Here is a 12,482-nt window from a genome sequence, read left to right as displayed (position 1 = left end):
CATCCATCCATCCATTCTTCTCTCATCCATCCATCCAACTGATCACCCATCCATCCTTTCCTCTTTTCCATCCATCCATCCATAATGCCAATTTAGCTTACATCATATAGTATGTAATATCTTTACCATCTCTTTCTCTAAAATGTTCATGCCAGCATTCATGACCTTCTCTTCTCACTCTGTTTGTAGATTGCCGCTGTGTTCATGGCGTCTGTGATAACAGGCCTGGCAGTATGGGGGTGTGCAGGAGAGGATCATGTCTGGCGGGATATTCAGGGGAACTCTGTGACCAGACCGCAACCCCCTGCAATTCAGACGGTGCCTTTGAGCACTGCCACATCCACGCTAAATGTGTCTACAGCAGCAGTCAAACCATGTTAGTGTCACTATACCTCAGTATTGTACAAATTATTGTTTCCTGATAAAAAAAAAACAATCTATCTGTCATCTAAATAATGGAATAGACTTAATTATTTTATGACAACATGACATTTATTTTATTGCTATTTGCTTTAGATATTTATGGCAAATATTTGGCATGTACTAATTCAGTTCAAAATATACAAATAAAGGCCATAACCAACATCTGTTTTTGGCCTGTTGTTGATTGTGTTGTAGGTGTGTTTGTCTGCTTGGATACGAAGGGAATGGATACACATGCACTGAAAGCAATCTGTGCCTCAAAGCTGACAGAGGAGGCTGCAACATCAATGTGAGAGCGAGCTTCATGCCTTTCCTTTTCAGTAGTTTGCCATTAGCCTGTTCCCTCAGCTGTACAACCAATTTAATGGGATATCTGCTCCATTTTAGTGTTATATCAGAATTCAGAAGTGATTTAAAAATGAAAGTTGATTGAAAATGAGACTAGACAATGTTGCACAGGAGTGCCACGTTTTTTTGTCCAACCAATGACAGATGGGGGAGTGTTCGAGAAACCTGTTTGGAAACAATTACACAGTTTAGCTTTGACTCTGGGTTCTTTGTGTTTGTAGGCCGAGTGTTTATATGAAGCAGGCAAGGTAACCTGTGTGTGTAGGGAAGGATGGACTGGAGATGGAACATTGTGTGTGCAGATCAATAACTGCGTGCTGGACAGTCGTGGTGGATGTCATGAAAATGCAGATTGCACACCTACCGGGCCGGGCCAGGTAATGATTGTCTAATAACACATGACATTGATAGCCTGAATTAAGTTTAATTAAGGATAAATATAAGTTTTGTGCAGCCAATTTAAAATATAGACATGCATGTACTTTATATCAGGTCATGTAATAAAACTGTAAAAATGGCTGTGAGAGTGAGTCTTGGATTGCTCAGTGATTATTGACGCTGACTACCACCCCTAGAGTCATGAGTTTGAATCCAGGGCATGCTGAGTGACTACAGCCAGGTCTCCTAAGCAACCAAATTGGCCCAGTTGCTAGGGAGGGTAGAGTCACATGGTGTAACCTTCTCATGGTCGCTATTATGTGTGGTTCTCGCTCTCAGTGTGGTGCGTGGCGAGTTGTGCGTGGATGCCAAGGAGAATAGCGTGGGCCTCCACACGAACTACGTCTCCGTGGTAACGCATTCAACCAGTGGCGGGCCGTGCATTTTAAGTCTAGGCCTTCAGTGTGATTCATGCCATTAAGAAAACACAGTTTTACAATGAATAAGACACTTATGCTTTTGGGCATCATACATAATTTCGCAGCTAACTAATAAAACATTTGACATTTTAAAAACACGTCCACGTACGAAAGCCAGAACTTGAAACGACACTTAATGCTCAAGCGAGCCTATTTTACCTGCAGCATGACTGTTTTGTGAAATGAACGTCTCCCGGACAACATAATACCTGGGAAAATCTATCTAATAATATTTGTGATTTAAATGTTGCTTGCAGTAAATTTCGTTTCGTCAGGGTGCACGGTTATGCTGCGTTTCATTCAAGTTGGATGTGGGATATTCCTACTTGATATCTCCAACCATAAATGCATCCCATTCCCCTATATTCGGAACTGCAACGCTCCCGTTAGCATAGCAGGGGTTGCTCCTAGCAACCCAACTGATAAACAATGCTGCAGCGCTACATTTGTGCTTCAGGTGTACGATTATCAACACAGATTATAATGTTTTATACACCTGTGTCTGCAGGCATTTGTTAAACAAGCTTTAACATCATGTAATTTGGACACAAACTCATGTATCTATATTACTCAATAAAGTGAAAGTCTCCCTGAGTGTCGACATGTTTGTGTGACATCATGCCCCTGCATCTTGGCAAAATCAGAGTTGAAAATTTCTGCATGAGTCCACAAGTTGTAATTCTGACTTCAAGATGCATTCCTTTGCACTTTTACAAGTTGTAAAATCCGACTTTCCGAGTTTAATGGAAAGCAGCACTACTTTCCAAAACTTGATCCGACACTGAATGCTCACGCAGCCTAATTTACACTTAGAAAACTCCTGATGTTGCTATAACATGTCAAAAAGCACGTACCAATTTTCTTGAAGTGATAATCAGTCCTCCTTTCCTGATTAATAAATTAAGCAATCACACGGTCATGCAGAACATCTCCTGTTTTTAAATCCATAAGGATCTCTTTCTCAAGGGCAATACCAGCAGTGAAAGCTGACTCAGACAGCTTGATCTTGCACTTTTGGCTCTTGAATTATGTACAGTACATCACTTAAAGCGTGATTGTGTCACTCAAGACCAGCTAGAAGGCCTCAACCGGGACATATCCTAAAGATCACACCCATCAAGAACAAATAAACCAATCTGATTGGCTGATGAATCTGACAATCTGACTTTAGTTGCTTGTTCATTTGCACTGTTGAGGGATTCTGTGGAAATTCTGAAGGCCTGAGGGGGTGGAGCTCAAACTCACGCGCTGCTTTGGGCATGCAATTTGTAAAACAGTTGTCACACTTCGCTTGTAAGCATCAAGGAATAAATTCTGACTGGACAAACGTTTAGTTTTTTCTCTATTTGTTTGTAGATTAATTAAGAGTGGAAAGCGATTCAAAATACATAGGCAAAAAGGTGATTGAGAGTGAAAGGATGAAAATTATTTATTTGGCATGTTACGCCAGCCGAGAAGGCTTTGCAGGCCCTGAGAATTCGCCACTGCACTCAACAACCCACGTGATAAGATGCACGGATTGAAGGTCTCAGATGCGGAGGCAACTGAGATTCATTCACACTCAGATTGAGGCGAGTCACTACGCCACCACGAGTTTATCGACTTATTCCTCGTGGTGGCGTTCACTTTCAACGCGAAAATAAAAACTAAAAAAATCTCCTCTGGATGACCGCTGGATTAAATTTGTGTTTAAACTAGCGCGAGTAACACGAACCTGCGAGTATTCCCCCTTCTCTTCCGGAAAATGACAGGAGGAGGGGCTTCTACGACAACCTATCTTTCCGCCATCGACAATGGCCGCTATCACAATGATTGCTGCTCTGTATCTGTTGTGGAAGTCCCAGATACAATGACGCTGTGTCATAGAATTCCGGGTGCCCACACACCGCTACAACCATTTCCTCACCCATTTTCCCTTATATCTTCTGCGACTACGTCAGTACGTCAGTGACATCCGGACAATCTCAATGCTGATAGGCTTTCGCGACAACGCGTCATGAGTTGAAAAATGTCCTTCGGATGAGACGTTAAACCGAGGTCCTGACTCTCTGTGGTCATTAAAAATCCCAGGATGCTTCTCGTAAAGAGTAGGGGTGTAACCCCGGTGTCCTGGCCAAATTCCCCCCATTGGCCCCTATCTATCATGGCCTTGTATTAATCTCCATCCCTGAATTGGCTACATCACTCTACCATCTCCTCTCCACCAATATCTGGTGTGTGGTGGGCGTTCTGGCGCACTATGGCTGGCGTCGCATCATCCAGGTGGATGCTGCACACTGGTGGCGGTTGAGGAGATTCCCCCTATACTATGTAAAAGCACTTTGAGTGCCTAGAAATAAAAAAGCGCTATATAAATATAATTAATTATTATTATTATTATTATTAAAAATGTCAACATGCACGAACATGCGAATGAAGCGTTTTCGCTTCGCGCCATTCGCTTCATTTGCGCCACTACGAATTTGCGTCTTTGCATTGATTTTGTATGTAATCATGCCGCGCGAAACGCTCGATTCACGTTGTATGTGAACGCACCATTAGAGTGCATTGGGAATTGGGCATTCCAAATTGGGCCGAAAAGGGGAGGAAACAAAATTAAATCAAATAATAAAGTGATTTGTGCTTAAAACAAGTACAGTACAAAAATAAGCCAGTGGAACAACAACTAATAAAAATCAAATAAATTTGTGTAAACAAAAATACACTAATATTCAAGATACATTCTCTGAAAAGAAGTCTACAGTGCAAATCTGTTTTTGTCTTTTTCCTCATCTAAAATATTTAAATATTTGTAATTTACTTTCACAAACTGAGATTGCTTGCATTTAGCCATTAGCCATTGCTAAACCCAGCAGCTGAGTTTTGTTTAACTTTTTTTGTTTAGAATGAATGTAGCTGCAAGAAAGGCTTCATGGGAGACGGCGTTGTCTGTGAAATTGTCAACCCCTGTCTGACAAATAAAGGAGGCTGCCATTCTCTGGTGTGTATTCCCGTAAACATTTAACTGATTTAACTGTTAATATATCTGCCCAGTCACATTTAACTTAATTTATTTATTAGCTCTCATATGTAATGACTGGAAACCATAACCTGTCAAAATGCTGACGCTTGTACGAATCAGTTGAACGAAACTCTACATTATGCTTGTAAGAACTAGCATGCTGTGTGAGTGGCTTAACTTTTTTTATAATGTTATTTAGGCAGCGTGTAAGCTGAAAAAGGACGGAACGCATGACTGTACGTGCCCAAGCGAATACGAGGGCGATGGAATTACATGCTACGGAAACGTACTTGTGGTAATATGGCGCATGAGCGATCCTTTCAATTCAGGGTTATAAATCATCTGTCAGCCATGTTTATTTTAAAATATTTGTACCCTTAAAGGAATATTCTGGGTTCAGCTCAGTCGACAGCATTTGTGGAATAATATTGATTACCACAAACATTTATTTTGACTCGTCCCTCCTTTTCTTTTAAAAGAAAAGCAAAAATATGTGTTACAATGGAAGTCAATGGGGGCCGATTTTTTACATTAAAATACTCACAAAAGTATAGACACAAGACAAAGGATATGCGTGTAAAAATGATGATGATATGTGTAAAGTTATATCCAATTTTATAACTTAATTGCCATGACGATGTAATGTCAACAAACCCTAAAATGACTGTAAAAATGATGATTTAAACAACTTTACAGCTCAAATCATACAGTACATGAGTTTTAATAGAAGAATTAATTTAAGTGCTTTTATAAGATTATAAGCTTCACATTTCTGCATTTAAACCCTCTAAAAATTGGCCCAATTAAATTCCATTGCTGTGGCTCAGGTGGTACATTTATGCATTTGGCAGACGCTTTTATCCAAAGCGACTTACAGTGCACTTATTACAGGGACAATCCCGCCGGTACAACCTGGAGTTAAGTGCCTTGCTCAAGGACACAATGGTGGTGGCTGTGGGGATTGAACCAGCAACCTTCTGATTACCAGTTATGTGCCTTAGCCCACGACGCCACCACCACTCCTAGTGGTAGAGCGGGTCAGCCAACAATCGCAGGGTTGGCGGTTCAATTCCCAGCCCAAATGACTCCACATGCCGAAGTGTCCATGGGCAGGACACTGAACCCCAAGTAGTGCGCTGCATGGCAGCTCTGCCATCATTGGTGTATGAGTGTGAGTGTGCGTGAGATTGGGTGAATGGGACTCAGTGTAAAGCGCTTTGGTAACCGCTAAGGTTAAAAAAGCCACTATATAAGTGCAGACCATTTAAGTGTCTCACTGTAACCTCGATTTTTGCCACAAATGCTGTCGATTGAGCTGAACTTGTATTGAATAAATAAAATGGAAATAAAATACATTTCACATCAAAGTAAACAGGAAATCAAAATGGACCTGATTGATACTTGATTTGTGCATATTAGTCTAATGGTAAAAATGTTTGCTCCTGTGCTAAATTGCTCCACCTCCACCATGATCATAATTTCATACTTTGTTTTTCAGGAGCTAGATGGAAATTCAGAATTTTACAATTTTAATCGCTTTCTTCAAGTAAGTACAAGTAAGAATATATTGATTTAAATGTATTTGATGTTAGCATGTTGTTAAGCTATCATTACAATACTGGTTTAAAACAAGTGTGCCGCACAAGCCCTCAAAAGTGAAGCCAAAACGTCTCGATCACCCCCTGGTGACTGGTCCTAGTATAGGTCATAAACCCCGCCTCCCCATGTTATTCGACGGGACGTGAGACCAACTAAACAATTAAATTACACTTCACATTTCTTTTTTCCAAAGATAGTTTCTGTCATTTACTGCAGTTTCTATCACGCTGGTGTAATTTCAAGTGTTTGTTTTCAAAATAAGTTTGTTTTTAGTTATTTGATGCTATAAAAACGGTGCTGTGACATCATGATTGACAGCTGTGATTGACATGTTCTCTGAGCGAAGTAGTCACTGAAGCAACAACTGACTTTTTTTCGGGATCTTCGGAGGACTGAGAGATTGGAGCTTTAAATTTAATATCTAAATTTCTATAATTAATTATTTCACACCGTCAAAAGTCAAAAGTGCAGGTGCGTGTGCTTGCGATTGATTCAGCGAGAGTGAGGGCGGGGCCTTGATTTCGCGGCTTTACTTCCTGCTCACTACTGTGCAGGTCTGGTCCCGAAATCGTGACTGCGCAGACTCAAGTCCCAAGATGTCAGAGCCATATCGGGACACTGGCGGCTTCAGTTCTCACCAATGGAAAAGAGCGAAGGGCGTCGTCCATCTTTTTTTACAGTCTATGGTTTAAAATAGAGTATATTTAGAATAGCCTTAAATGCTGCCTTAAAATGCTGCCTATGTAGGCAGCTCACTAGCTATTATTGCAATATTATTACATCAGAGAATAAATGTTAAATTATAAAAGCCACAAAATGCCATTAGTTATAACTTCTAATAAAAGCGTTCTGTGTATATTTTCTAATATTTGTTTTCTCTGCAGAGGCACATGGTCATTAACACTGACAGTCGAGTGACGGCTTTAGTTCCTTCTAAAAGTGCTTTCAGAAACCTCAGCGATTCAGAAGAGTCGTTTTGGTTCGATTATTACAGGCTACCTCACCTTCTGCAGTAAGTGTTTGAGTTGAGATCAACAACTGAATTATGAGGTATGCAGAAGAGACAGGACATGAGATCATCATTTTCTGTGCTTGCGATTTCCTGTAGAGTTCATTTTCTAGATGGGATCTACACCTCTGAAGACTTAAAGAAGCAAGTCGGTAAAACAGTTCAAACCATTGGCAAGACTAAATGGGAGATTCAAAGCAAAGGCAGGGTAACTATCACACAAACACCGCCCCTTTTTAATTACAGCCTTAAACAACATCTCTGATGGTCACACATGTGGGACCTGTTCTCTCCTAGGAGCTCATGATCAGCAATGCAACGATTATTGTTCCAGACCTAAAGGCAATCAATGGATGCATTCACATCATTGACATGGTAATAATTATAACTTTGCAAAAATGATACCTGTGATTCATTGTTCTACTGAGGCAAGCATCACTATACAGTATTTCCTCATAGTTAGGTTAAGTGATTTGGACAAACTAAGCATTAAACTCTGGTGCATAACATGACCCACAACGCTTGCGCTGCAGTAGCTACATGCTAAAATATAAACCAACCAAAATACCTTAGCAAGTGTAGAGTACCATGCTATGAACCAATCAGAAAACCTTAGCAACTGTTTAGCAACATCCTATAAACCAATCAGAACACCTTAGCATCTGCTCAGCAAAATGCTATAAACCAATCAGGACTCTTTAGCAACAGCATAGCAACATGCTATCCACCTTATTCCTGAATGTGTAAGCAACATACTATTAACTAATCAGAACACCTCAACAACTGCTTAGCAACATGCTATTAACTAATCAGAACACCTCAACAACTGCTTAGCAACATGCTATTAACTAATCAGAACACCTCAACAACTGCTTAGCAACATGCTATTAACTAATCAGAACACCTCAACAACTGCTTAGCAACATGCTATTAACTAATCAGAACACCTTAGCAACCACTTAGCATCATGCTATTAACTAATTAGAACATATTAACATCAGCTTAGCAACATGCTATTAACTAATCAGAACATTTTAGCAACTGCTTAGCAACATGCTATTAACTAATCAGAACACCTCAGCAACTGCTTAGCAACATGCTATTAACTAATCAGAACATATTAACATCAGCTTAGCAACATGCTATTAACTAATCAGAACATATTAACATCAGCTTAGCAACATGCTATTAACTAATCAGAACATATTAGCAACTGCTTAGCAACATGCTATTAACTAATCAGAACATATTAGCAACTGCTTAGCAACATGCTATTAACTAATCAGAACATATTAGCAACTGCTTAGCAACATGCTATTAACTAATCAGAACACCTTATCAACAGCTTAGCTTATTTTCGGAAACAAAAACAAGGAATGCTGAAGTAAACTAGCTAGGAAAACTTTTATAGTGTTGAACTTGAAACCACAGCAAATATTATTTTCATGTTAAACCATCAGAACACCTTAGCAACTGCATAGTAACATGCTATGAACGAATCAGAACACCTTAGCAACTGCATAGTAACATGCTATGAACGAATCAGAACACCTTAGCAACTGCATAGTAACATGCTATGAACGAATCAGAACACCTTAGCAACTGCATAGTAACATGCTATGAACAAATCAGAACACCTTAGCAATGGAAGAGCAACTTGCTAAAAATAGTTTTATATTTTGAAACTCTAAATTGACCTATTTATCAGCGTTTATTAACTTTTATAAGTTCTAAATAATAGTTGCAATGTGTTTTATTAACTTGAGCGAACTTAAAAGAAAATAATTTTTTTTTTAGGTTCTTCGACCACCGCTATCTGATTTCCCGCCACCTCCCCCCGGTCTGATGGAAGTCTTGAACAACACGCCAACATTCAGCCTCTTCAGAGACGCGGCACTGGTGTGTTAAAGCACTCACTTAGTACTACTAATACAGTGGGTGCATTATGAATAATATGTGGAAATATGATTCTCGCTTGCACGTAAACTAAACCAACGGTTCACTGTTTTTTAGCTCTACAACTTGACAGACAGTATCCCAACTAGAGATTACACCATTTTTGTCCCGTATGACAGTGCCATAAAGGAGTATCTGAATAAAACAAACTCTACACAACTGGTGAGTTCAGTTTTTAAGTCTTCTTGACGTTGCCACGTTACATGTGTCCTACTTGAATAAGTAATTGAATAAATTGTCTCTCTTCCAACAGCCCATAGACATTGTGAGATATCACATTGTTTTAAGCGAGCAGCTCTTTCCCGAGCACTTGGGCGATCGACTCTTCAAAAACACGTTTTTGGGAAACGGCACTCAAATCATGTTTTATGTGGACAGTGAAAATCAGGTACTACAAGACTGTAGATAACAAATGATGATGTAGATAACAATATATAGCGCATATGTGTACAGAGTGGTGGTGGTGTAGTGGTCTAAGCACATAACTGGTAATCAGAAGGTCACTGGTTTGGTCCCCACAGCCACCACAATTGTGTCCTTGAGCAACTCCAGGTTGCTCCGGGGGGATTGTCCCTGTAATAAGTGCTCTGTAAGTCGCTTTGGATAAAAGCATCTGCCAAATGCATAAATGTAAATGTAATGTACAGGTGCAAGTTGCTTTGAAATTGTTTTATCTAATGCCATGAAATTCATGAGCTTTTAAGTGTGTCTTAAGTGTTCAAATCCACTGCATAAAGACCATACTGTATATTCTTTGCAATGTTTAGATGGAAAATGATGGTGGTCCATTCATGAATAACTCTTTCTTAATTCTAGACTATGGCCAATGGCATTCCCATTAACGGAAGTTTTATTGAGACAAGGTTTGGCATCGTGTTTGGCATCCCACGTGTCTTAGATATCCACAAGAACCACTGCAGTAAAAATGTGGTTTTAAAGCTCTCTGTAAGTTTTACAATCATTCATTCTAGCTAGTTTAAAGAATAGTTCACCCAAAAAAGAAAACGTAAAGAAAAATGTTCTGTCTTTTGTTCTTCATAGGGTCGATGTGGCGATTGTAGCGCTGCACCTAAATGCCTCCAGAACTCTAAACCCGTAAGATCATATGACAACAATCTTAGAAGCCTATTGGCCCCAATTGGATGCATCTTGTCAGAGGTTTTCTATATGCATTGCAATAGAAATAATTAACTTGTCTTCTCATCTCTTAAGATGCAGTCAAAGTTCCCTCCAAATATGAAGTCAAATTGTAGATACAGGACAAGATTTGGAAAAAAGAAAAAGTACGTGCCGGGCTGTCACATGGACTGTTTGAAGACAACAGAGGTATTTATTAGAAATAAAACATACTCTGCACACATATGCAAACAGAATTCCAATGCCAAACATTACCAGTTTTACTCTTAAGACCATAGATATACACAAATGTGTAAATTGTTTGAGAGTGTATGAAGACCGACTTATTCCCAGTGCGTTATAGAAGTGCGGTCGCTACAGATTTTGTTTGGGGCACTCTTTTCACCACTATTTTATGACCAGTAGTGTAGTTCTTCACCAGAAATTCTGCTATTAACCATGATTTCCAAAAAACTACGTTGAAATAACACGAACTGATGGCTTCAACAGGAGGATTTATCATCGATTAACAACCCCTGAGCTCATGGTAGGTCTGTCTTTAAAGGTTAATAAGTTGGAGCTAAAAATGAATTCGCCAATGGACAAAATGTATGGGGATTCTTTTCTGTCCATTCATGTGGATGGAGCGTCGCAAGGATGTTGAAGAAAAATGACGTTGAAGGGTTTGTGAAAGTGACACCCCGTCATGTGACTAATAGTTGGAGCAATGCACTCTGACGTTGACCAATAAGAATGTCAGAATCTGCCGTATTCCCGCTTCATTTTGCAATTACCGGGTTCTTTACACACACTCAAAGCAAATTGTACGGTTATCTATGTGTCAAATGCTCTGTCAGAGCTATCTTTAGCGTGTAAATGGTAAATGGTCTGCACTTATATAGCGCTTTTTTGAACCTTAGAGGTTACCAAAACGCTTAACACTGTGTCCCAATCACCCATTCACACCCACACACACCAATGGCGGCAGAGATGCCATGCAAGGGACTAGCCTGCCATTGGGAGCAACTTGAGGTTAAGTGTCTTGCCCAAGGACACTTCGGCATGTGGAGTCGTGTGGGCCAGGAACCGAACCGCCAACCCTGCGATTAGCAGCCGATCCGCTCTACCACCTAAGCCCCAAGTGTAGGCAACATAACGTCAATTCTTGCGTTACTGTGGCGGTAACAAACCTCAGTACTCAAGGGGGCGATAGAGGTGTTGAAGCCAAAGTATACTTCAGCTATCCTTGTGCCGCTACGTCTCACGCACCTTGCGCGTGACCATAAATTTTGTATTGATAAGAGTAGCTGAAAGCAGTCATAGTGCGCATGTGTCGAACGCTGGTCAATGGAGTGTTCTTTGAAAGGCCGAGGGCTTGATTGTGTGCAAGATGGAACATCACACTGAAAAACAAATGATTGATGACATGATGATGGTTTACAAAACTTGCTTAAAGATTCTCTTTAAACTGTTACTTTGACATGACAGTAGTAGACCTGAAAGTGAAAACTGACCGCAGAAGAAAAGATCAGTAGTGCCTCTTTTGGAAATGTTCGGAATACATCATATACTTGCATTGTAATATGAATTGCGCTCTCACACGTCGCAATGCACTAACACATTAAAACAAGCTTGCGTCATGCTATCAAGTGTCTGTGTTCACGTACTTGCATAGTTTTAGCTAGTTTTTTACAAATTTCTGAGAAAATCAACCTACAAATTGCTTACTTATAGTTGTCTAGGCATATTAAATTGGGAGAGGAGAATTAATTTTAACTTCAAAATTACACAATACTCCTTCATCTGGATCACCATGTCCATTTGCAGGACCACTCCTGCTGTCCAGGATACTTTGGGCATGATTGCTTCAAATGTCCTGGGACTGTGGATAACTGGTGCTCCAACAACGGCCAATGCCAGGATGGTTTGCACGGCAGTGGAGAATGTTTATGTAATGAGGGTTTCCATGGTACTGCATGTGAGATGTGTGAACCAGGCAGATACGGGAAAGACTGCAAGTCAGGTAACTGTAGAGTGCACCTTTCTCAGATTTCCTCAAGACCTGAATATCTACAGAAACGTTTGGACAAATACTGGAATATTTACTTACTACTTAAGGATCAGTCACATTTAACATTGCATTGCATGATGAAATGAGTAATTGAAAGTAGTA

At 40.0% G+C, this 12,482-nt stretch overlaps 1 protein-coding gene across 1 annotated transcript in view; it reads left to right on the top strand.

The window, feature by feature from the left end:
• Nucleotides 1-12,482, top strand: part of LOC127639588 (stabilin-1-like) — a 52,710-nt gene that overhangs the window by 19,982 nt on the left and 20,246 nt on the right. The window contains exons 23-38 of the mRNA XM_052121688.1: nucleotides 190-376; nucleotides 619-712; nucleotides 993-1,148; nucleotides 4,513-4,608; nucleotides 4,829-4,924; nucleotides 6,128-6,175; nucleotides 7,113-7,240; nucleotides 7,337-7,445; nucleotides 7,535-7,612; nucleotides 9,035-9,136; nucleotides 9,251-9,355; nucleotides 9,447-9,581; nucleotides 10,010-10,138; nucleotides 10,235-10,288; nucleotides 10,406-10,519; nucleotides 12,137-12,332. Coding sequence (XP_051977648.1) covers nucleotides 190-376; nucleotides 619-712; nucleotides 993-1,148; nucleotides 4,513-4,608; nucleotides 4,829-4,924; nucleotides 6,128-6,175; nucleotides 7,113-7,240; nucleotides 7,337-7,445; nucleotides 7,535-7,612; nucleotides 9,035-9,136; nucleotides 9,251-9,355; nucleotides 9,447-9,581; nucleotides 10,010-10,138; nucleotides 10,235-10,288; nucleotides 10,406-10,519; nucleotides 12,137-12,332 — 1,827 coding nt within the window. The remainder of the gene's footprint in view (nucleotides 1-189; nucleotides 377-618; nucleotides 713-992; nucleotides 1,149-4,512; nucleotides 4,609-4,828; nucleotides 4,925-6,127; nucleotides 6,176-7,112; nucleotides 7,241-7,336; nucleotides 7,446-7,534; nucleotides 7,613-9,034; nucleotides 9,137-9,250; nucleotides 9,356-9,446; nucleotides 9,582-10,009; nucleotides 10,139-10,234; nucleotides 10,289-10,405; nucleotides 10,520-12,136; nucleotides 12,333-12,482) is intronic.

Source organism: Xyrauchen texanus, chromosome 48 (assembly GCF_025860055.1).
Source record: "Xyrauchen texanus isolate HMW12.3.18 chromosome 48, RBS_HiC_50CHRs, whole genome shotgun sequence".
NCBI lineage: Eukaryota > Metazoa > Chordata > Actinopteri > Cypriniformes > Catostomidae > Xyrauchen > Xyrauchen texanus.
The sequence above is the reverse complement of the archived record's forward strand: the minus strand, read 5'-3'. Positions and strand labels throughout refer to the sequence as shown.